This window comes from Cupressus sempervirens, chromosome 6 (genome assembly GCF_028749045.1).
Source record: "Cupressus sempervirens isolate cs-2001-9-10 chromosome 6, ASM2874904v1, whole genome shotgun sequence".
NCBI classification, from domain to species: Eukaryota; Viridiplantae; Streptophyta; class Pinopsida; order Cupressales; family Cupressaceae; genus Cupressus; species Cupressus sempervirens.
Genome location: NC_143123.1, coordinates 45,946,050 through 45,972,111, shown reverse-complemented (window position 1 = coordinate 45,972,111; position 26,062 = coordinate 45,946,050). Strand labels below are relative to the sequence as shown.

The 26,062-nt window shown below is 34.5% G+C and overlaps 1 protein-coding gene across 11 annotated transcripts in view; it reads right to left on the bottom strand.

Annotated features, from left to right (window-relative positions):
* LOC149551050 (uncharacterized) overlaps positions 1 to 26,062 on the bottom strand; it is a 124,061-nt gene that overhangs the window by 49,128 nt on the left and 48,871 nt on the right. For 10 of the 11 annotated variants that reach the window (XR_016352662.1, XR_016352663.1, XR_016352664.1 and 7 more), the window contains 4 exons: positions 24,312 to 24,417; positions 24,054 to 24,126; positions 20,755 to 20,831; positions 19,780 to 19,833 (listed from right to left, as the gene is read on the bottom strand). Coding sequence is in view for 8 of the 11 variants with exons in the window: in XM_089786617.1 (XP_089642743.1) it covers positions 19,780 to 19,833; positions 20,755 to 20,831; positions 24,054 to 24,126; positions 24,312 to 24,417 (310 nt within the window). In the remaining 3 variants the exon portion in view is untranslated. Of the gene's footprint in view, positions 1 to 19,779; positions 19,834 to 20,754; positions 20,832 to 24,053; positions 24,127 to 24,311; positions 24,418 to 24,511; positions 24,657 to 26,062 lie in introns of those variants that run through there. The other variant, XM_089786623.1, reaches the window with a different exon arrangement.

Genomic DNA, 26,062 nt, shown 5'->3' with positions numbered 1-26,062 from the left:
TGTTTTTGTACAAATATGAAACATAGAGGTGGGAATTTGATGAAACAAACATTGGAAACAATGAGATGTTGGAATTAAGGAACACTGAAAGTGGGGGTGAATCAGTGTTATGCAATTTTCAATTTTTTACTTAATTAATCTAATTCTTTATTCACTTAACACATAATGAAAGTAAAATGCTAGGCATAATGCAAACATCCACAAAAGCATGAAACCGAGACTCTTATCATGGAAACCCCATCAAGGGAAAACCCTTAATTGTCGATTCATGAAATGAATCCAATTCAGGCGCATGAATCGGATCTATGGATTTGGGATTTTTTTTTCCAATTATGATTCATGGAGGATTTGTGTGTATATATAAATATATATATATATATATATATATACAAAAAAATGAGAGAAATATACATAATTCTAAAACTAAATCATTTTATAGTATAAATCTATGATTCTAGTATGGATCTATGAATCTAGTATACTTAATAATTGATTTATTTTCACAATTATACAAAAAAAAACACATTCACATTGAGTTACTAAATTACAAAATGAAATTATGATTCTTGAGGATCCTCGGGCTATGGCTTGGATCCTTGCGGATTCGGGCAGGATCCTTGATCTACCTCTAGATCCGTTAGGATCCACGCTACGAGTCCTACCCAGATCATCAAGCATCCAAGCACGAATCCAGATCTGGATCCAGCCTGTCTAGGACAAATCCAACAACTAAGGAAAAACCACAAAAGGGAAAAACCTACAAATGAAAATACTCTGCAAAAGTATCATACCCTATATGGAGTTTTACAAAATGAAGTGCACGAGCATTTAGGGACACTTCCTAGAACTCACTACTCAAATACCAAAGTCTTACTGCCTGATGGAACTCAAAATTTTGGCAGAATTTTGAGGTCCCAAAAACCATGACAAAATCTTATCCACTACTTGTATTCAAACAATGTAGAAAAAAGTGTGATTCATGTTTGGCATTTCATTCAACATCAATGGAAGAAGCTTTAGGAATAAGCAGATATGTTTACTTTATCAAACACAAAATGAATGGAGACAATTTCGTAGGTTGATAAAAGATTCCAGAGGCTATATCATAATAGATAATGAAGATGAAAGCATTCAGAGAACATAGATGATCTTCTGGAACAAAATAAAAGTAAATGACACACCGATGGGTTCTGAGGAAAGAGTTGGAGGATACTTGTGAGCCTAATAAGTTTTAATAATTGCCCGCAAATCAATTTCGAACATCACTATCTACGAAACATCCAAGCCCATACTGGACTCCAAAGATGACTGAATAGCAAAGCATTTGATGCTTGGAATATGAGCCCGGTGAATATGAAATAGCATCAACGTTGACAAAGAAAAATGTTGCCATTGCGAGGTGGCTAGAGACATAATGTTTGTACACAAGATGATGATAGGAGAGATAGGGTGTTCCGCAAATAGCACAAGAACAATATCAAGTGCATGTAGTATATGCGGGAGCATTTAAAAGCGTATAAGATTGATAAGCAAATACTGAGAACTTCTATAATAGTGCCGCTAAATAAAATGGATAATTCCTTTGTTAAAAGCCACAATAATATTAGTAAAAGGAAAGAGATTCGATTATTTTCAAAAGGATGTGATTTTCTAAATTAAAAGGTCACGTCTCTCCATATTTGAGATATAAATATGAAAGGAGTTAAAATTAAAAAACAAGATACATTCGAACATACAAGTCATTTATAAGGAGAGCATTTTATTAATTGTATGAAGGAATAAGTTTCCTATGACTTTATAATGAAATTTCATTATTTTTATTATTATAAAATTATTTTATTTTAATAATAAAATAAGAATGTTCTTTGTTTATCATTAATAGCATGGAGATTTGAACTACAGGCGAATCGTCCTTCGTAATTATATTTTACAATTTTGTATATGATTTTGATATCAAATAAGTGGACATGGTCAATTAGCATTTTAGATTTGATCATCATAGGTGTTGTGAAATATTAAATTATTTCCGTAGCTCTGTCCAGTTTGACTCCTCAATGGAGTTAAAATTCAATCTGGACTAATTTAAGATTGCGTTATAATTGGTCTGTCGCATCTAGATTATTAAAATTGTTGGCAGTATAAGTGCATTGAACATTATGAAGTTGTACGTGAAAGTTCACTGAAGTTGACTCTATCGCCTGGATTAACAAAGCACTGGTCTTTTGTTATTAAAGTCAAAAAATTTAAAACATCCTTCTCACAAAAAATAAAATTCATTATTATTAAAATTTTATCCAAATACTAAGCATCCAATTTCAGTAAGATCGAGTTCAAGGAATTTGCCAGCCGAAGAACTCCAAAGTTTAAATTTGATTTAGAAAAGCTCTGAACCAAGTAATCAGGTTCGAGGAGAAAGTATACTAGCCTGGGTGTAGCAGAGATTGAAATGTAGGGGAATCAAGGTGATTCATTTTCATTGGCCAGAACTGATTGAGAAGTCCCATCAAAGAAGTAGCAAGCTCTTGGATTTCCAATTTGTGTTTTTGGGAACCAAAACTGCCTATACAAAAATACAATGTCACAATAGTAGTTAAATTAGAAACAGCTGCAAATGCCAAAATACAATTCTCGTTAAGTACAATATAGTGATTTCACGAACTTCATAGCTTACTACCATGTAACTGTGATTCAAACCTCAAATCATTACTTTGTGCACATGAAATTGCACACAATCACTATAATCGCCTACCACACATTATCAACTATATCAAAATGACCAAACATGTCGATCTTATATATCCGCAACAACAAATTATATTGATTATAGGCCAGCCTCAAGAACACTTAAAAAAAAAAATGAAATGTATACAATCAATCAGCTAAATCTGAATGTAAGCACCAATGGGAACCAAAATAATTCAACTCACGCTATCCCACAAGTCAGCTAATTATCCATGATCACAAAAATCATTAGTGTTTTGTACATAAATAAAGATAAACAACGATAATCAAAATGAGGAACAATAAGACACAAAGAGGCAACAATTTATCTTGGGAATACCCTACAACTTGAGCGGAAAAACCTAGTCACACCAAAAAATATCTCTTTTATTAAATAAAAGAAGTTTGAGTACAATGCTTTCAATTGAATACATATGTTCCACACAAACCAATCATATATATAGATAGATAGATAGATTGATTGATTGATCGAATTGAGAGACTCTTCATATCATAACCGAAAGTCTCTTCATTTTCCAAACGCGAGCCTTTTCATATTTCTAAACACATGTCACCTATCTCTTCATATAATAACATGTATGATATTTATGGTGAGACACCTAGCACACCTTAAATGCCACGTCATGCTCACTTGGTTATGAGAAAGATACAAATAAATATGACAGAAAGCATTATCTCAAATTCAATAAATCATAAGGCAATATCAAAGGTAAAGAACTCTATCACAACTATAATCTTCAACAAAAACCAATCACCAAAAAGGATTCAACAAATCTGCATAAGGATCTACCACATCAAGTTGTTCTTCTTCACTGTTAACTCAAAAATCAATACACAGAACCTTCTAAATTGCACATTAAATAAGAGCACACTACTGAAATCTGGAATAAGATAGATAAGACATCCCCAAATCTTCCCTAAGATCCACAACTCAAGTTATTGGATAGATAGCACATATCAGACCAAATATTGCTTTGTTCTTCACCAGACTCAGCAAAATCTCCAAAAGGACTTCTGGTATGAGAAAATAGTATTATGTGGATGGATATACTGAGATGAGTGATCATGAATGACAATATCTAATGCCTTGTGTAGTGTCTCTTGCCAACAATCTCCCCATCAAGCAATGATGGCAACACTTAGTGAAAAATGACTAAGTGCAAAATCTGTACCAAAAATGATTCTTCAAAATTCAAAATTTCCATGCTCCCACTAAGATGGATGTAGCTTTATACACATTTTTCACTACCCTACACTCTAATGCAGAGATAAACTCAACGGAAGCAAAAACAAAAGGAAACAGCCCCAGAAAAAGACATATAGAAATATTCTTCTAATTAATTCATCAAATGAACAATATATACACTTGCTCTCCTACAGATTTTTTTCTTCCCTTAATTTCATATCCAAAAACTTGTCCTGAACCTAAACCTAAACCTAAAAACTCTATTTATACTTGCTAAGATGGTCTACAGAACATTCTAGATTATTACAAAATAGAAAGAACAACTTACAGAATACTCTAGATCAATATAGAATGGGGAAGAATGACCCCACAATGATCTATACGAATCCCAATAAAAGATCTTATCATAATGACAAAATCGGGATAAATTCTTCATGCAGAAATCACATCCAAAATATTTTATGTGGGTGCTCTTGCACCATACTCCCCAGGAAATCTCAAGCCCACTTGAGATGAGTGCTTGTAGAGTGGTACCTTGCTTCTTGATATCATGTTTGGTCATCCACACAGCATCTACATCTGAATAACCTCTGAGTTTTACCAAATACTGCTTGGACTCCTTTCCTCTTGTCTGCTTTGTGACTTTGGTGTCAAGTATCCTTTCTAGCTGTGGTGTCTGCTTAAATGGCAGATGTTGAATGTCTTTTGTATCAGCAATCTATCTTGTATCAATTTCTTCAGTGGGTGCTTTGAATGGTGTGAGGTCTGCTATGTTGAAGATGGGAGAAATGTCAATCTCAGGTGGCAATCGAATCTCATAAGTATTGATTCCAAACTTCTTCAATATTTGATAAGGACCTAGTTTTCTCAACATAAGCTTGGTAGATTTACCTTTTGGTAGCCTCTCTTTCTTGAGATTTTCCCATACTAAATCTCCCACTTCAAATTCTAAGTGTCTTCGTTTCTGATCTGCATGTTTCTTATACTTGTCAGAGGTTTGTTGGAGTTGTGCTTTGACTTCAAGATTTCTTTTATGGCTGTAGCAAATTCTTCTCCTTGGGCACTAACTTGTTGCTGTGAACTCATATCTCTTAACTCAAAAATCTCTCTAGGATGAATTCCATACACCACTTGAAATGGTGACTTTCCTGTACTTCTATTGATGGAGTCATTATATGCAAATTCAGCTTGGGGTAGGATTACATCCCATTTTGCTGCATGTTGTCTTGTGAGTGTTCTTAACAAATTGCCCAATGTTCTATTAACTACCTCCATTTGGCCATCAATTTGAGAGTGGTAGGCTGATGAGAATGATAAATTGGTTCCAAGTTTCCTCCATAAAGTTCTCCAAAAGTGTCCTACAAACTTCACATCCCTGTCTGAAACTATGTTGAGAGGTAGCCCGTGAATCCTTATGACTTCCTTGAAAAAGAGATATGCTATATGAAAGGCATCATAGGTCGACTTACATGGTAAGAAGTGAGCCATTTTGTTGAACCTATCTACTACAACAAATACACTATCATGCCCCTTTTGTGTCTGTGGCAACCCCATTACAAAATCCATCGTTATGCTTTCCCAGAGTCTAGATGGTATTGGCAAAGGTTGATAAAGCCCTGCATTTGTAGTCCTTTCTTTGGCCCTTTGACAAATCATACATGTTTCCACAAAGTTTCTAAAATCAGTCTGAAGTTTAGGCCAATAGCAGTACCTTCTAACCAATTCTAAAGTTTTATCTAAACCAAAATGTCCACCCATTGGTCCACTATGCTTCTCTTTGATAATGTTTGTCCTCATAGAGCACATAGGTACACATAGTTGTCCTCCTTTGAAAAGAAGTCTGTCTTGTATCAAAAAATCAAGAAAATCAACATGGTATCTTTCACCAAACTCCATACATACCTTGTAGATGTCGCCAAAATCTGGATATGCTACATACATGTCATTGAGTGCTTCAATTCCCACACTTTCTAGCTGTATCTGGGAGACAGTCAGATTCCTTCCACTAAGACAATCAGCAACCTTGTTTGATATGCCCTTCTTATGCTTGATGGTGAAGGTATAGGCTTGTAACTACTCCACCCATTTCATGTGCCTATGGCTTAATTTGTCTTGGCTATTCAGAAAACTAAGTGCTTGGTTATCGGTATACACAACAAACTCGTTTGGCAACAAGTAGTGTCTCCACCTTTTGAGAGCTTGAACCAATGCATACATTTATAGGTCATATGAAGAGCATTTCTGCTTGGCTTCGTTGTGTTTTTCACATGAGAAAGCCATTGGTTTCCCTTCTTGACTAAGAATTGCCCCTATAGCAACCTTGCTAGCATCACATTCTACTTGGAAAACTTTGTTAAAATCAAGTAAAGAAAGAATTGGCTGCTCACTAACCTTTTTCTTAAGCAATTCAAAAGCTTCATTTGCTGATTGACTCCATGCAAACTTACACTTCCTTCCTCCTTTAATAGTTTCTAACATAGGAGCACATATATGACTGAAATTTCTTATGAATTTCTTATAAAATGTAGCAAGACCATGAAAGCTTCTAACATCTCCAACTGTTCTTGGGGGTGGCCAGGATAGTATAGCACTTACCTTATTTTTATTCATCTTCAAGCTACCTTGGGAGATCAAAAAACCAAGATATGTCAACTCCTCTTGAATAAACAAACACTTTCCCAAATTTATTACCAATTTCTCCTCATGAAGTCTTCTCAAAACCATGTCAATGTGCTCTAGGTGTTCTTCCTTTGTCTTGCTGAAAATTAATGTCCTCTAAATATGCTATGATGAACTTCCTATTGAAATCTTTGAGTATTTCATTCATAAGTCTCATGAAGGTCCTAGGAGCATTAGAGCGTCCAAATGGCATTACCTTCCATTCATATAATCCATCATTGGTTTTGAATGATGTCTTCCACTCATCTCCAACTCTTATCCTTATTTGATGGTACCCACTTTTTAAGTCAATCTTGGAGAAATACTTTGCACCTCCCAAACAATCAAGCAAATCTTCAATTCTTGGCATTGGAAACCTATATCTAATTGTCATCTTATTAATGGCTCTAGAATCAACGCACAACCTCCAGGTTCCTTCCTTCTTGGGTGCCAAAATAGCAGGTACAGTACATGGGCTTAAGCTTTTCGTAATCAAGCCAGAATCGAGTAACTCCTTTACTTGTCTAGTAATCTTCTCATTTGCTAAGGTGTCATCTTGTATGCAGCCTTATTGGGTAAAGTAGTTCAAGGAATGAAATCAATACAATGACTAATGTCTCGTATGGGTGGTAAAGACTTTGGCGTACCTTCTAAAATCAAACCTTCATACTTATCCAAAAGTTCTTTCACTTCATTAGGAATTGTCTTTTTTGTTTCAGCCTCCTTTCTGTCATTTCCAACGGGTTTTTGTGGTCATGGGTTAGGCAGCAAAAGAAAACAAGGTTTAGGTTCATCCTTCATGTTCCGTAAGAATTCCTTTTTATCAACCATCATAATTTTGGCTTCCCTCTCTTTATTTTCTTCCACTTCTTCATGATCAAAAAATGGAATCAATCTAATCACCTTTCCATCCTTCTTGATGGTGTATATATTGAGTTTTCCATCATGTTGTGCCTGCAAATCATACTGCCAAGGCCTACCAAATAATAGGTGGCATGCATCCATGTCAACTATATCACACAAAATTCTGTCCTTATACTTTCCAATGTGAAAATCAGCCCATGCTTGCTCATTTACAAGAGTTTGTTGACCCTTTGTTAGCCATGAAACCTTATAAGGAAAAGGATGAGGTATCCTCCTAAGTTTTAACTTCTGAAACATCTCAAGAGAAACTAAATTCTCAGTAGATCCTTGTCAATAATGACTTTACATACCTCACCTCCAGATTTGCAAGCAATCCTAAAGATAGTTTTCCTTTGTGGTGGTTCCATGGTAATAGGCACTTTCAAAAGTGTTCTTTTCATCATTAAACTTTCTCCTCTTTCAGGTACACTATCTGAGTCAGCCATCTCCTTCTCTCGGTATTCATCATCTTGTACCAAATGTGTTCTTCTTTCACCTTGTGAACTTGAACTTGCTCTATCCAGACACCTAGATGCATAATATCCCTCCTTATTGCAATTGAAACAAATAATCAGACTTGCCCTTCTACCACCAAATCCACCTCTTGAACTATCTCTTCTACCTCTGAAGTTACCTCTGAAATTCCCTTCGCTTTGACTAGTTCCTTGCTTTATCTCCTTATGATCTTCATGGTTTTGTCCTCTTCCTTGGAAATTTCCTCTTCCCCTTTGATTTCTTCCTCTTCCTCTACTATTTTGTTCTTGCCTTCTTTTCAATTTGGCTTCCACCTTCAATGCTAGTTGATAACACTTTTGTAATATATCAGGACACAATAAATTAAGTTCTTCTTGAATGTTCAACCTCAATCCATTGAGATATCTAGCAACTTTTAAACTTTCACATTCACTTTGCTTTGCCCTAAGGCTTAATTTTTGGAATTCTTCAATATAAGCAGTGACATCTAGCTCCTTTTGTCTTAAACTTTGTCTACTTCGATGAAGTTGGATTTCATAATCCTTGGATAAGTATGTTTCTCTCACCTTGGCACACATCCTTTCCCATGAAGTTATCATATTCTTACCTTCTTTGACCCTTTCTCCTTGAGTGAAATTCCACCAAGTGAGGGCTGGTCCCTTCAACTTTGACTTGGCAATTTTTACCTTGTCCTTTTCTAATATATTTTCACATTCAAAATGGTTGTTCAAGGCTTCTATCCAATCCACAACAACATCAGCATCCATTTCTCCCGAGAAGATGGGTAGGTCACCTTTGGCATCCTTCTTACCAGCTCTTTCAAAGGCTTCTATGAAGTATCTCTAGTCTGCAGGTAAGTTAACCACCTCCTGCTCAGGGGCATCCTCTTCTTCCCCTTCTTCCTCTTGCTCTGAGGAAACCTTTGCTCTCTTTTCCATCCGGTCCTTCATCTTCTCAAATTCATCTATGTACCACTTATTGATTTTCTCATGTTCTTGCATCTTCTTTGCCAGTTCAGCATTGGTGACCATGTTTGATGTTTCAGCTTCTGACTTTGATCCAAACATAAAATCTAATTGCCTTAGGAGCTTTCCCCAAGCTCTGATACCAAAAATGATGCAAAGATAAACTCAACGGAAGCAAAAACAAAAGGAACCAGCACTAGAAAGGGATAGATAGTAATATTCTTCTAATTAATTCATCAAATGAACAGTATATACACTTGCTCTCCTATAGATTTCTTCTTCCTGTAATTTCATATCCAAAAACTTGCCCTAAACCTAAAAACTCTATTTATACGTGCTAAGACGGTCTACGGAACATTCTAGATTATTACAAAATAGGAAGAACAACTTACAGAATACTCTAGATCAATATAGAATAGGGAAGAATGACCCCACAATGATTTGTACGAATCCCAAGAAAAGATCTTATCGTAATGACAAAATCGGGACAAATTCTTCATGCAGAAATCACGTCCAAAATATTTTATGTGGGTGCTCCTGCACCACACTCCCCCTTTGATATCAATGCTAAAGGGAGGAATCTGCATTTGAAAAATTATTCAACTTCTTTCATAGCATTAAACATAGTCCCTAACTTAACTCCTAAGTTTACCAATATTTTTTAAGGGTATAGATCTGTAACATTGAAGATAGGAGAAACTCCAATGACTATTAAGAATTCTACCTCATATGAATTGCTAGAAAATCCCCTTAGAACCCTACAATGACCAATTTCAGAACTTTCATCTTGTTCTACTTACCCTTTGGAAACCTTCCCTCTTTAAGATGGGCAAGAACAAGATTCCCAAAATTAAGACTAACCTCTTTCTTCTGCTAATCAGCTCTCTTCTTGTACATGACGATGTTCTCTTCAAGCTTTTTCTTCAGCTATTCATGCAAGTCTTGCATTGCACTCTCAAATTCTTCACCATCAATACTTCTTGACTCCATTTTACCCCAATTTCTTAGCTCATAAACTGCTCTGGGATATGATATGTACCATACATGATTTGAAAAGGACTTATTCCCGTACTTCTTTTAGGTGAGTCACTGTATACAAATTCTATGTTTGCAAGCACCAAATCCCATTGTTTTGGATGCATACTCACAAAGCTTCTCAAGATGTTTTCAAGGCTCATATTGACTACTTATACTTGACCATCAGTTTGGGGATGGAAAGCTGAATTGAAACTCAAATTAGTGTCTCCCCTCTTCCATAAAGTTCTCCAAAAGTGTCCTACAAATATAGTGTCTCTATTAAAGACAATGCTCCCAAGAAGTTTATATAATCTCACTGACTCTTTGGAAAAAAAGTTGGCAATGTTAGTAGCATCACTTGTCTTTGTGCATGGAATGAGAAGGGAATATTAGAAAACCTATCGACTACGACAAAGATTGAATCATGCCCCCTTTGGATTCTTGGTGGACCAAGTAATGTCCATAATGAATCCCATGGAATGTTGGAAATTAGCAATGGTTAATACAAATGCATTTTGGTTGTTCACTGTGTCAGATTGGCACAATTTACACCTCTACAAACCTCTTACCATCATTGCTCATGCCCGGCCAATAATAGCATGCACTCAATACAGCTAGTGTTCTGTTTTGTCCAAAATTCCCTGCCAAGCTGCCAATATGTTTCTCCTTCAACAGGTTCTCTCTCATGGAGCTTCTTGGAATACAAAGTCGGTTTCCCTTGAACAATAAACCTTCTTGTATCATGAAATCCACCCAAGGCCTTCTATACTTTTTAGAGGATTTGTGCATCCTTCATAAGTTCTTATGCCTCCTTGAAGTTTACATCCTCCTTGTACATTTCCTGTAAGTCATTGAATCCCAATATGGTCACTTGAGACTCCTACATGATCAAAGTCCTACTCAAAACATCTGAAATTTTATTAGATTGAGCACTCTCATCTCCGTAAAGTCTACATCTTCCTTGTACATCTTTTCTAAGACATTAAAGTCCAATATGTTCACTTGAGACTCTTGCATGATCAAACTCCTAAATGTTTGAAATTTTATTAGATTGACCACTCTTATGCTTGATAAGAAAAGTAAAACTTTGCAATAATTCAATCCATTTGACATGTCTTTTGCTCAACTTAAAACATTGTAAATATTCAATCCATTTGACATGTCTTTGACTCAACTTCTGTTGACTATTTATAAACTCTAAAGCATAATTATCAGTGAACAATACAAACTCCTTAAGCATGAGGCAATGCCTCCATTTATTCAAAGCTTGTATGATGGCATAGAACTCTTGATCATCTATTGAATGCCTCTTCTTTGCACCATTAAACTTTGTATTGAAATAAGCAATAGACTTCCCATCTTGAATCAAAATCGTACCTATAACAGTCCCACTAGCATCACATTCAACTTTTAAAAGCTTGATAAAATCAGGTGAAGGCAATCTCTTGTTATCTTCTTAAGCTTCTAAAAAACTTTATCAGAAGCCTCAATACTGTGAGAGGCTGCCTTATTTCCTCAAATTAGATCCATTATTGGAGCACAAATCCCACTAGAATTAGTTACAAAAACTAGCCAAACCATCAAAGCATCTTACCTCAAACCTACTATTTGTAGAAGTACTAGGATTTCTGATAGAGAGAATAGGTATATTTGTATTTTACTTCTCTAAATATAAAGTCTGAGTTCTGATATAAATCAGATCCTTATATGTATGCAAACTTGAGTTCTGATTTCTGATTTAGCAAATCTTTATATAAAGCTGATTCTTATATATCTGAAGTACTGATTTCTGAATACCTTTAATTACTAGAGCAGCAGTATGAAGATCGCTGCTGTAGAAAGGATATTTATCAGACTGCAAGTAAATGTAGATTGCTGCTGGAGAATGTATATTGCCACGTTGATTGATATATTTCTCAGCAGTTGATCCCATTATATATATGGAGTGCATGTCCCTGTAGGGACATGACTCTATGTGGCCAAAGGCCACCTAGGGTCATGTCCCTGTGTGATTCATATTACTTGACTGATCCTTAACTAATCCTTAATTGCTGTTGGTTTTAGACAGGCATTTCAAGCCCGATACAAGTAATTTGATAGTCCTTTTAAGAGGCCAATATAATATATCATTTATATATATCTATCTATGTGTGTGTGTGCGTGTGTGTGTGTGTGAACTGCTGAGGTATATAAACATATTAAGTATATGAATAATATCAGAAATACATAGGAATGATAACATTTATATATATATATGAGAGAAACACAAAATCATATACTTAGTGTACTTCACTTCTACTGAAGCTACACTTTAACACTCCCTCATAGTGAGGGAGAAGTGAGATACAAAATTTTCTCATATTCTCTTGATATGTGCACTGGTATTCTTTAATGATACCTATCAGGAGAATAGGTTATCTGATTTTCACTATTTAGAAACAGTGGTCTAAAGTAGTTCATCAGATAACCAAAATCACAAAGTCATGAACTCTATCGTGACGAGTATTATTATCTCCAGCACTCCAACACAACAACTTAATGAAGTCTGATCATAATACATTTGTTATTATGACTTCCGGTTATCCGAAACAATAATATAATCTCGCATGACAACAGGTCTACCAATTGTAAGATCAACACCTTACAATAGTTACCTTCTATTTATATATGTCAATAGAAGATCATCATCTTTCATTATATATCATATGCAACTATGAGATAGTAACTTTTTAATGAAAATGTATTTACATATATATTTCAAAAAAACTGAGATCTGATTTCAATGTTTACAATCATAATTGAAGCATACCAAGTTTAACTCTGAAATATTCCAATTTGGGCTTGGAAAGAGGTTTAGTAAGCACATCAGCTGTTTGTTCATTTGTATGTATTCTAGGTTAAGGAGAATAGGTTATCTGATTTTCACTACTTGGAAACAGTGGTCTAAAGTAGTTCATCAGATAACCAAAATCACAATGTCATGAACTCTATCATGATGAGTATTATGATCTTCGGCACTCTGAGACAACAACTTAATGAAGTCCGATCATAATACATTCGTTATTATGACTTCTGGTTATCTGGAACAATAATATAATCTCGTCATAACAATAAGTCTACCAATTGTAAGATCAACACCTTACAACGGTTACCTTATGTTTATATATGCCGATGAAAGATCATCATTTTTCATTACATATCATATGCAACTATGAGATAGTAACATTTTAATCAAAATGTATTTACATATATATTTCAAAAAAACTGAGATCTGATTTCAATGTTTGCAATCATAATTGAAGCATACCAAGTTTACCTCTGAAATATTCTAATTTGGGTTTGGAAAGAGGTTTAGTGAGCACATCAGTTTTCTGTTCATTTGTATGTATTCTAGGTTAAGAACATCTCGATCTACCATATCTCTAATATAATGATAAGGTATTTCAATATGCTTAGATCAATTATGAAAAACTAAATTCACTGATAATTTGATGCAACTTTGATTGTCATAGTGGATGACTGTAGGCTTCAATGGTTTCCCGAACAATCCAACTAGCAACTTTCTTAACCATATTGCTTCTCTACCTCCCATGGAAGAGGCTATGTATTCTACCTTAGTAGAACTTAAAGCGACTGATGATTGTTTTCTACTAAACCAAGAGATCATTGTTGAACCGAGACTGAGACAACATCTTGTAGTACTCTTACGATCAGTAGAGCTTCTTGCCCAATCAGAATCTGAATATCCATGAATATTAATCTCAACTTGATCATATTTGGGGCCTGTACCAATTGTACCACATAAGTATCGTAAAATGTGCTTGGCTGCAATGAGATGGATCTTCTTCGACTTACACATGAATTGACTTAAGGAATTGGTTGCATAACAGATATCAAGACAAGTGTTCACCAAGTACATCAGTGATCTGATAATTTGTCAGTAGTGAGTGGGATCAATGGGTTCTGATTCAAATCTGTCATTCTTCAATTTATGTAGATTTGCTTCCATAGAGGTAGTTGAGAGTTTGCAGTCCATCATCCCAAACTTAGTCAAAATGTCAACAGTGTATTTTTCTTGATTTAAAAAGATGTAGTTCTTCTTTTCCCATACTTCTAGACCTAGAAAATAATGAAGAAGCCCTAGGTCTTTCATGTCAAACTCTACTGCCAAATCTTGTTTGCATTTTTCTATAAGATGTTCTTCACCTATTATTAGTAAATCATCAACATACGGTACAAGAATCTCATATCACCATCAACTATTTTGAAATATATATTTGGAACAGCTTCAATTTTGGAATATCCTAATTTTGAAAGGTAGTTGTCTATCCCTTCGTACCATGCCTTGGGAGCTCATTTAAGACCATATAGTGCTTTCTTCAGTTTACATACATAAGAATTTTTGTCTTAGGTGATAAATCCTTTTGGTTGTCGATGTATACTTCTTCTTCAATTACACCGTTTAGAAATGCAGTTTTAACATCCATTTGATGTATCTTCCATCCTTTGGATGCTGGAATGGCTATGATGGTTTTGACAAAAGTGTAACGAGCGACTAAAGCAAAAGTTTCTTCATAATCTATTCCTTCCTTTTGTGAAAATCCACGAGCTACAAATCTGGCTTTGTATTTTTCAATACTACCATTTGGTGCATGCTTGATTTTGAATAGCCATTTAGAGGAGACAACTGATTTATCTTTAGGTCTGGGTACAACATCCCATACATCATTTTTTAGTATGGATTGATATTCTTCAATCATTGCATCTTTCCAAGGTTGACATGATAATGCTTCTTGGACATTTGCAAGTTCTATTTTGATGAGTTCAGAAATTTGTGCAACATAGCATGAATGGTTCCTTGTTCTCTTGTTTTCTCTGATACTTCATCAGGTTCTATTTGATTTTCTTTTATCATTTTTCTTGCCCAAAGTGGTCTCTTTTTATTGTTAAGAGTTTTCAGTATTTTCTGTATTGAGGCTTGGAGGTGAAAGACTTCAAATATCAATCTCCCTCTCATTCTTTACTGGAGGATCCTCATCTAATTCATTAGTTAGTTCTGAGTATGATTCATCAATGTTTTTGGAGAGGTTAAAAGTAATGTCTTCTTCAAATTTTACATCTCTACTGATTTCAATAGTTCTTTGTCCAGGGACGTAAATCTTGTAACCTTCGGATGATTCACTGTATCCGACAAATATGCCCTTCTTTCCGGATGGTTTTAGTTTAGTTCTCGTTTCTTTAGGAATGTGAATATATACAGGACACCCAAATATTCTTAGATGACTTAAGTTTGGTTTGTTGCCAGTAAATACTTCTTTAGGAGTTGTATTTTCCAATATTGAATGAGGGCATCGATTTTGGATATAAATTGCAATGTTAGAAGCTTCAGCTCATAAGAGGTGTGAAGGTTTTGATCATGCACCATAGCTCTGGTAGATTCAATAATAGATCTGGTTTTCCTTTCTGTGACTCCATTCTGTTGGGGATTATATGGTACAGATAACTCCCTCTTAATCCCAAAAAAGATGCAAAAATCTTTAAAATTTCTTAAAATGTATTCTCCCCCATTGTTTGATCTTAGGATTTTGATTTTCTTTCCAAATTGGTTTTCAACTAGAGCTTTAATTTTTTTCAATTTGGATAATATTTTGGTTGATTCTTTAAGTTTAAGGAAGTAAATCCAACTTTTCCAAGAAAAGTCATTCATATAAATTACATAGTATAGACATCCGCTTAAGGAAGGTACAGACATAGGACCACATAAGTTAGTATGAATGAGTTCTAGTACAAATTTGGATTTGTATTCATTTTTGGGAAAGGGCCCTTTTATGTTTTTAGTTTTTACCTAAGGCACATCCTTTGCAAATACCAGAATGATCAGGTTTTAGACTAGGTAACCCAGTTACTATTTTTTCTATGGATGATAATGCACGAAAATGAAGGTGACCAAGCTTTCTATGCCAGATTTCATTAGTATTTGAGATTTCATAATTTAGGGCTAAATTTTGATGGTTACAAAGTTTGTACAAACTTCCATCTCTAAATCCGATGGATATAGCATTCTTAATGTTGGAGTTCTTTGGCCAAGATAATACTTTATCCTCTTGGAATGCGATTTGATACCCTTGGTCTGCAAGGATAGAGATGGAGACCAAATTTCTTTTTATACCAAGTACAAACAAAACATTCTTTAGTTGAAGATTGATACATGTTTTCAGTTGGATTGAACACAATCCGATGCCTTTTACCGGACGTGTAGAATTATCCCCAATAGTCACTTCTTCAGAGGAGTACCCTTCAAAGCTTTCAAATTTGTCTCTAAAACCTATGATATGACGAGATGCTCCACTGTCTATTATCTATGTATTTTTGTTGTTGAGTACACTTGAGAGAGCCAAGTATAATGCAAATTTTTCATCCTTTTCATCTTTGACTTCTGCTAATGCTGCTTGAATTTTCTTTCGTTACGGACAAATGTTATGAGTATGACCAAATTTGTCACATTTGAAGCATTGTACTATTGACCAATCCCTTTTCCTGTATGTTTTGTTAAATTCCTTTCTTTTTCATTTGAATTTACCTTTCTTTCCTTTAATGTTCGTATTGACTTGGAGGGCTTGAATATCTCCCTCCTGATTTAAACTGATTCCTCTTGAAATTAATCTAGAGTATATTCATTTTTAAGTTGCTCAAATTTTGGAATTCACGGCAAGAGCTTAGTCTATGAATAAAAGTTTCCCAAGATAAGGGTAATCCTTTTAGTGCTATAATACAAAGTTCTTTGTCATCCACTTGATTTCCAATAGTCACCAGTTGATCTTTTAAATTTGAGATTCTTAAAAAATAAGATGCAATAGACTCTCCATTGTTCATTTTGATGTAGGATATTTACTTGTAGTGATTTGGGTTTGATAGGCCAATACCCATCTGATATCTCTCTTTCAAGCACTTGGAATGACAGTGTTGTAATATCAAGTTGGAATATGACATGATTCTTTGCAATTTGTTACCGGTCACTATAGTTTGCACCTCAGCTCCTTTCACAGTGCTCAATATGAATGAATGGTTGGTACGTTTTGGACTATATGAAGGAATCTCCACAACCAACATCTAGTGCCACCTTGATATCCCCTGTGGTCTTCACACAACGAGCAATTTTTTATCAAGAAATAGCTAGGATAACTTAGGATTACTGAGCAAGAACAAGTTAAAGAAATAATGAAATAGGTTTCATCCAACCTTTCTAACTAAACAAGGTTTTCATCCTCCAAGCTCCAAACATTGGATAAATTAGCCAAACTCTCCCTTCTAGTGATCAACTAAAAACTCCTCAAATAGAAATGCCTCAAGTGATATGTGCATCATGAGGCCTAGGCTAACACCCTACCTTGGTTCCAAAAACAAAATTTTGAAAATTTATTGAGGCCAAACTAAAATATGAATTTTGGAGTCAACCCCAAAACATTTTAATTACACACATGCACACACCATTTTAGAGGGAGAAATAAGCCCTTTGACAGCTACGGCGATACATGATAGTCCTCCTATCCTGGATATTGTTTGCCCTCAATTAATATCGAGTTTGAATGATCAAAGATCTCAATTCCTTTCCACATGGCATATTTGATGGGCAATTACTTCCACTTCATTAAATATTCCAGATTTACTTTGTTATTAAGCTTTTTTTTTTACCTCACATTCACAATGATTTCGAGTTGAGGAATCAACTTCCCTTGATCATCAAATGTTGGAAACTCGACAAACATCTTACTAGTTCTCATGACTTCATCTAAAGTGACCAACTTTCTTGTTTCCCTTCAACTCTCCTAGAGTTTTATAGTCGAGCCCATGCCAATTCAGATAATAGTCACTAAGTTTCTAGATTATAATGTGGGCAAAAATGTAGAATATGAAGGTCATCACAAAGTTTATGGTCTTTATGAAATATGGCGACTCTTTTTTATTCCTCTTTTGGTCTCCACACATCTATAATACAAAACACCACTTTTTTCCTACAAAATGCTATGGTTGTTGTAGCTTTAGCTATGATAGTTGAGGCTGCTTTTGATTTATGAAATCATTAATAAAACATCCTTTAAGCATCCACAGATATAATGGTGGCCAACATTTAATATTTGAATTCTATAAAGTGGCAACTAGCACATTGTAAGCTTGAACTTTGCAAAAGCATAATTTTCCTGTAAATTTGTTACTTTTGCACTTGTTGAATCTAGAGAAATGCATTTATTGAGTTCAGCCTCTTACTCCTCACACACACATTCAGCACAGTTGTGGATCTTATTTGGATCCAACTCTCCATTGGGCTAAACATTAAGCAGAAATCTTTTTGAAGCCCACAACCCTTAGGGTTTTTTTTTACTACAGTTTCTAATAGAACAAAGAGGCCAAACTTCACAATAATAAATGAAATGTCCCATAAGATGTCCAATCTTCCTTTGCAACTCCCTTTTAAATCCTCTTTTCAAGCTTCAAGAACTTTCCTTCATTTCTTATAAATTGGGCCCTTTTAAATTTTAGATACTTTTATAAAAATTATTAATCAAAACAAAGTTGTCCATAAAATAAAAACATGAGACAGGTTAATTTAATTAATTAAATAATCCCTTACCAACATCTAAATTAACCTTCAAGTATTAAATAAGTTAACAGTCTTCTCCAACACTCACTCCTGAAAAGTGGACATTACATCCCTTCTTTATCATTTTTATGTTATTTCTTGTGTTATTGTTATGTTGGGAAGGGTTGATGGAATAGTTTCTCCCTCTTGATGAGAGCACCCCAAGTGAGGGGTAAAGAGAGGTTGGATCCTCCATGGGAATATGCATCTTCCTTTGAGAAGGGGAAGCTTGAATATGATTGCCCTTGGATTTTGGTGTTTTAGTTAGGAGAATAATGTGATGCTTTCCTTGGGAAAATATGGAAGGAGAAAGAAATGAGATCTACGATTTATATCCGTCTCCAAAAGAAAGGACTAGTTGAAAGAGATACACTAGCTACAAGTGGAATGTTCTATAGAAAGCTGCTAGTCTCCAAAATAATATCTTCACCAGTGTATCTATATTTAACAGAATACACTTAGCCCGTGTGGTTATATCTTATCATGTATCTACCACTAATCATCCTGGCCAATTCCTTAGAAATATAAGTGAAATGGCTCTACTGCTTATTTTCAAATAAAGGGTTTCTTTTCTCAAGATAATAGGTTATCCCTTAGATACTCAGTCGTGCATTTTGAAATGTAAGTTATACTATATTACCTTGAATTTTCATTGGTTATTCCAATTCATCTATGTTTCATAGCACACGTCTTATATAATTAAACATTGACAGTAATTCATAATTAATACTCTGACATATAAGCAACTAAAAACATGTGTGCATGGGCTGATATCTACTTACAGACATATAACTCACCAGGTAAGTAAATACATGCTGTAAGTATGTGTGAAGGAATTCTTATGCTGTAGCATTCAAATATAGTAATGAAAGCAATATTTAAATGACAGAAGCAAGCATCAAGTTCAACATAAAAGAAAATTAATTCCTAATTTCAAAAAAAAACGACTAAAAATCATAGATCTACTGGTCACTTATTCATCCTGCATACCCGAGAATCGAGTCACATTTGGTTATTGGTTAGTTAATGTATCTAGCATGCCAAAGCCTTTTGTCAGATGCGCTAGTTTGTAGAAGACAATAAGATAATTTCTTGACATCATTGAACATTCTAGCATGTTTGAAACATGAAAATAGAGAGATATAGTATATTTGAGGTCAACACCAAACAAGACATCAAATGTTTCAGCTGAGAACCTGAGCAACTGACAAATTAATTTCAGCATACTGGAACAAGCCCTTTGCAACAACCTGCATCAAACATAAACAAAGGCTTGCTAAATATCATATCAAATATGGATGATTAAAAACATTATGATTTTATTTTGGGGTTCATCTTCATGTAAATTTACCCCAAAAACATCAATTGTATAAAATTGTTGCAAATGCACAGCAGAAACACTTGTATAAAAATGTTACAAAATAGTGCACCATGGTAACGCTAATTATAAAAAATTGTTAATTGTGCTGAAAATGATATGATGAAATATTTTATAGTTTATTCCATAAAATATCAAGCTAGTCAGAATAAAACAGACTAGTATATTTAATCTGGGGACTTAGAACCTCTAATGTAAACACGTAGCAACTTAATATTATTGTTCAACGGCAAATTGAGGATGAAGCCCCAACTGAACAAAACAGGATCTATTATTCAAAGTATAGCAGAAGCCTAGATACATTATTTATAATTTTCATCTGCCATTTCCTGCTTTTAATATGGATGAACTCCTGTTACAAGTCACTAGGTAATAAATGAATGAACCAATGACACCAATGTCCAAACTCATGAGTAGTGTTTTATCTTCTTCCTCCTAATCTATATGTTGAATATAGGTTCTTTCAACTTTTAATCAAAACAATCCCAGATTTAGCAAAATCAGTATAATATTTCTGTCATATCGGCTAAAGTTGTAGCATATTTGTAATCTACCAGTACAAAACACCATATTTTCCTCAGCAATGATGAATAAAAGAATTCTCTTCTTCCTTCTCTTTTTAGCGAAAGCTACTAAAATGTTTGGATAGAAGAAATTTCCATCATGACCTTAATCCAGAAATGGATCTTTCATACAAATAAAATACACATAGGCAGGACTTGAAGATTCACACAAATGATAAAAGCACCATATGGAGGAATTTAGTTCCTCAAATCTAAATTAAAGAAACTACCTGCAAACCTTCAATTATAACATCCAACTTCTTCAGCAAATGTGCCCTTATGCGGTTTATCTCTGACATTTTTTCACCTGTCAAAGCACATAGAAATCACTACTAAAGATGAAAACATTGTGGTCTCAAGAAAAGATATTATCCTGCAACCCACAAAACAGAAACAATTTCAACAGTGTACATTTCCTCTGAAAAACACTTCGACAAAGAAATAGCAGGGCATCAAAAGCAACATATACTCTACCATAGTTTAGAGATTTTTAAATTGCTAGCAAATCAATATTAAAAATGCAACCTTATAATCTGAAGGCAAGATATTTCCCTACTACCAACAAATCAGATACAATGTTGCCAGCTTACATGTTCTCTGAGAAAGCTTTGACAAAGAAATATCAGAGCATCAAAAACAACTTAGGTTCCAATACAATTTAGAGAGTTTAAAATGCAGTAGATATCACTACTAATAATGCAACGTTTGAGTCTCTGGACAGGAAATTTCCCTACTACCAACAAATCAGTGTTGGCATATTCTACCATTGTCCACCCGTATATGGTTTAACTTTGGTTTTGTGTGGTTAAATTTGTTATTGTTTGATAACATATTTAGGATATTATTTGTTGTTTTATTGAAACCATGAATGAATGGTTATTCTTCTCTGTGTATAAATCAAACACATAATGCAAATGAAGGTATGCCGATTATTCTGCAAAATCTAACTTTGTTTCTAATGTTTCTAATTTGTTTGGCCAAATATTAGCCCATGTGACGCTTCAAACAAATAAAAGGCATCATTTGATTGGCAGATATTAATGTTTGGTCTGCTTATCTGCACAATGGCCAACCTCTTATTTTGAATCAGTAGTTCATATGCATTGTTGTCCTGTCTCAGTGGCCCCTTCTGCTTCTAGATATGAGTTGCCTACTCCCATGATTTTTTTGATGAATTATTGGAATCAGGTGGCCTGTATTTTCTGTCAGATTTGTTCATTTGAAGGATTGCATGCATCTCTATATTGGCATCAGTTTCTGTTTGATCAACAATATATTTGCTTGTTCAAGGTGTTTTCCAGTTCTATTCTAATGATTTCCATTCGCTTTATCTTTGTTGACTGGCAGCTTATCTTATTGATTGGAGCAAAGGCATCTTTAGGTGAAAAGTCCTGCAACATATGGTTACTCAAGAGCTATATATTAAGGTCCCAGTAGACGGAGCCTCTATGTCATGTGCCTAGAGGGATTCAAAAACTTACTCAATTGTCCAGTTCAATTTTTTGAAGTAAAAGTCTTCAAACATGTGCAGAGAAAACGTTGTGCCTCTTGCTAAATCAATATTTTTTTCTAGGAGCCAACAATGAGGCAAATCAGTTTTATATGCATAGGTAAGCGGGTTCAGTTTTAGTTAATATTCCAAAGGATCATTGTGGCAAATGGATATGTTGAGCAACCACCAACGATAACTTACTAGTCTTTTCTGTTCTCTTCATTGTTTTTCTTAGATTTAATACTTTCACAAAAAAATTAGAACAATATAGACAGATGAGTGACCAGAAATCAGTTTTAAAAAATATATCTATTTTATTTTGTTAGAAAAATGCAAGTTGTTCTCCCAAATGTGTTCTGCCATATTCTCAGATGCTACAAGAAAACAATTAATCCACATGGAAGACCAAACTCAAAACTCAACTCGAGTTTGAGGCAGTCTCAAATGTGATCAGTGGAACCACAACATGCCATAAGACAGTCTGTCGATGAACAAAAGAAATTTGACCAAGCTGGCATAAAGGCAAAATTGATCATTTTGTTTAGTGTGCCTGATGAAGTTCATCCTTCCATCCGAGACTCATCCACAGCTAAAGATGCATGGGACAAGCTCAAGAAAATATACGAGGCAAAGAAACAAAATCAAAATCTTGAGTCTACAAAATCAGCTAGATGGCCTAAAGATGAAGAATGGAGAACAGTTGGAATCCTTTCTCAAAAGGATTGCACAGTTGAGGGCTTCCCTTCAAGCATTGGGAGAATGACACTTTGGTGCCTCTTGTTTTGCAGGCACTACCTTTTAGATATAAAGTTTTTGTGACAACTTTGAATGTCATAGGAACAACGCCCACTTCTAAGATGCTAGTGAATCTCCTTTAAAAGGAAGAGTTTACAAGCCAAGAACATGGTGAGGTGGATCATGCCACGATTACACATCATTAAGGCAAGAAGCAATTCAGTGGACCTTCCAAATATTCTAATTCTTCCAAGCATCAGAAGAATTGTCCAATATGTGAAAGAGTTGGACATGATGTAAAAATTGTTGGTACAACTTCTTCAACATATGATCATCCAACAAGTCACATCAAAAGCCATTTTCAAGTGGCGAACCATGATAGGAGCAGAAGGACAAATAGAAACAACAAAGCGATGTTGCTGAACCAGATGGTTTTCTAAAAGAGGAATACATGCTTTCAGCCCACACATCAGAAGATGGTTTACAGTCAACCTCAATATGGTATGTGGACTTGTAATGTTCCTGTCATAAAATAAATATTTAATCAAACCTTTGTTAATGAGCCAATTGATTTAGTATATCTTGGACCCTTTTTTTTTAATTGTTTCCATAGGTATGGCCGTCGACTATCTTTGTAAACCATCGGGAAGTTTCTTTGAAGGGTATTTAAGCACGGCATGTAGGTAGTAGTAGGGATGCGATTTGGATTATTTCTTTGTACTGCGAATTCCTGTTGGAGTTCTGGATTGTTCGCCACTTCGGAAGTGAAAGATCTTCCCTACTTGGCTTTCCGGTTTTGGTGGGACTCAACCCTCACCCTATTTTGTCTCTGTAATACTTTGCTCAAATCTGACAAATCAGAGCACCATCATATTTGCAAATTGGAGGAATAACTATGTCTAAATTGTTCATCTTTGTGTTTGGGCAATTCAATCTCTGGCAACAATTCTTGTGTATTTTGCATTAAATCTAACTTCAGTAATATTGTGGCAGAATGCATAAAGGCCCTAATATCAAGTGAGTTCTTTTCCTATTGATTTGCCAAATTGTTGTAAGTGAACTCTATTTACATTGTATACCCTTCTACATCAGGCCCATCTAGGTTGCACACACTTGACAATCTGTAATGTTTTACTTTTAGTAACATGTGCCACTAACAACCAATGCAATAATACAATAGCATTGATGTTATATGATACATTCTTCATCATTGTATCTGATTGTCACCTGACCTGCTAATAGACACATAATTAACTGAGGATCCGAAAACAAAATAGCATAAGACTTCAAAGAAATGCATACCTACAAGAGGAATAGCTGATGCTAAAAGTGCTTCCTGAGAAACCCATAGGTTGTCCCATGCTTCTTTAAGAGCCTACACATAGGAAACAGGCTAACAAGGAAAATAAGAATACAAATTTCTTATTAATCTATTTTAAATATCTACATAACGTTTTCTATGCTTCCTTAGTACCCTGGATATATATTATGGTATAAGTCATTCCTTTCCAACTTTGACAATAAAATGCAATATTAACATATAAGAAAACAAGAACATACCTGTGCCCTGACAGAAACCATCTCATATTTCTCAAGCACATTATCAAAGTTTACAGCAAATTTTGATGCTTCCATTAACAATTCAACCTCCCGTTTATTCCTAAATCTACATGGAGTACAAAATTTGTAGATAAGAATCAAAAAATTATCTCAAAACATCCAAACATTAAAATTGTGCAGTCAAAGAAAAGTAAAATTACTTGTCCATTTATTTGTTAGCAGGTCACTTGTTTGTTTTTTTGAAGTAGTTTGCAAATCCTTCAACTCTATCAGAAGACTTCATAATAAACATAAACAATTCTCATACGTAGGAAACTGTAGGAAAAAAATCAAAACTCGCTGCTGCTGAAAATGGACACAAAATGTAACTGAGAAAATGACTCATGTAATTTAAGTTTGATCCAAAACTGGATAACAAGCAGCTAACATGTTGCACAAAACATCAAGTAGGCTAAGAGACTCCTGCAAGAACATGAGCAACAGCCAAAAGTACAAACAAAATATTACATTTGAAATGGATAGAAAATGAATTAGTCCTTATATCAGACTCAATGAAAATTAGATGAAAATATACTGCCATAAGAAAACACACAAAATGAAAGAAACATTGAGGATCCTTCCTCACATACCAACTTACGTAATGTTCAAATTAATGATACATCTCAAACAAAACCAAGAACCGTAAATAAAAGACCCATTAGTATGGACCGATGGTTGCTGTATTCAAATTTGACCAGCCCTAACTTAAAAAGTACGAATGAAATAATTAACAGTGAACACAATGTTTTATCTGTATGAAAGCACTGACAGGAACACACAAGGACAGGTGCAAATGATTTTATAACAATGATTATCAAAGGAAGACTTTTGCCAGATCTCTCCTAGATAACAATGTAGAAGAATATACAGGAAATGTTTGAAAATCATGAATAATGTACTTGCTGAGGCAAAATAATGTTGTTTATGACATTATATTGCTGATGCTTACATAATAAAAATACACATCATCAATGCCTCATACCAAGTTCTCACATACAAGAACATCAAAAAAAGTATATATTAGGTGTTTACCTTGGTGTTAATAATCAATTGTTGAAATTATTGGCCACCTATTCCCATGGCTGCTAGAACATGTGTGAGCGATTCCATTTACATTCGATTGCATGTTTGTCACTTTTCAACAAATGGATTATGCATACACATTTTTCCATTGGCCTAAACTAAGGGGCCAACAACATAATTTCTTGTCAGTCCTTGATTGTTTTGAAAACTTGTGTCAGCTCCATATTGATAAAATTTTATATTCTTCTGAAAACTCTTGCTATTTAAAAGATGCATTCTAGAGTGTTCACTCTTCTCAATTTTTTCAATAAAAATTATAAGTCAAAATATCCTTTAAAGGTTTTCTATCATATGTCACTTAAAGTGGATTTATATTCATCTCAAACTTTCTTGTCACATCTGTTGGAAGTTGGACATATATAGCAGGCTTTTTCCTTGTCTCGTGCATGTTGCGACAACCAAAAGATTTTTTTTATGCAAACAAATTTAATTTCTGAATTTGTTACAAATATATATTATTTTTCAGATATCCTTATTTGTGTCTTCTAACTCGAATTATATGAAACTGAGCTGAATAGAATCCTTCTGGCACTTATTTTTTTAGCCAAGTCGTTCATTAATATGCCCAACTAAATTGTGTCAAATTATGGATAGCTGCGAGACAAATCTTACCTGTGTTGTTCATCCTT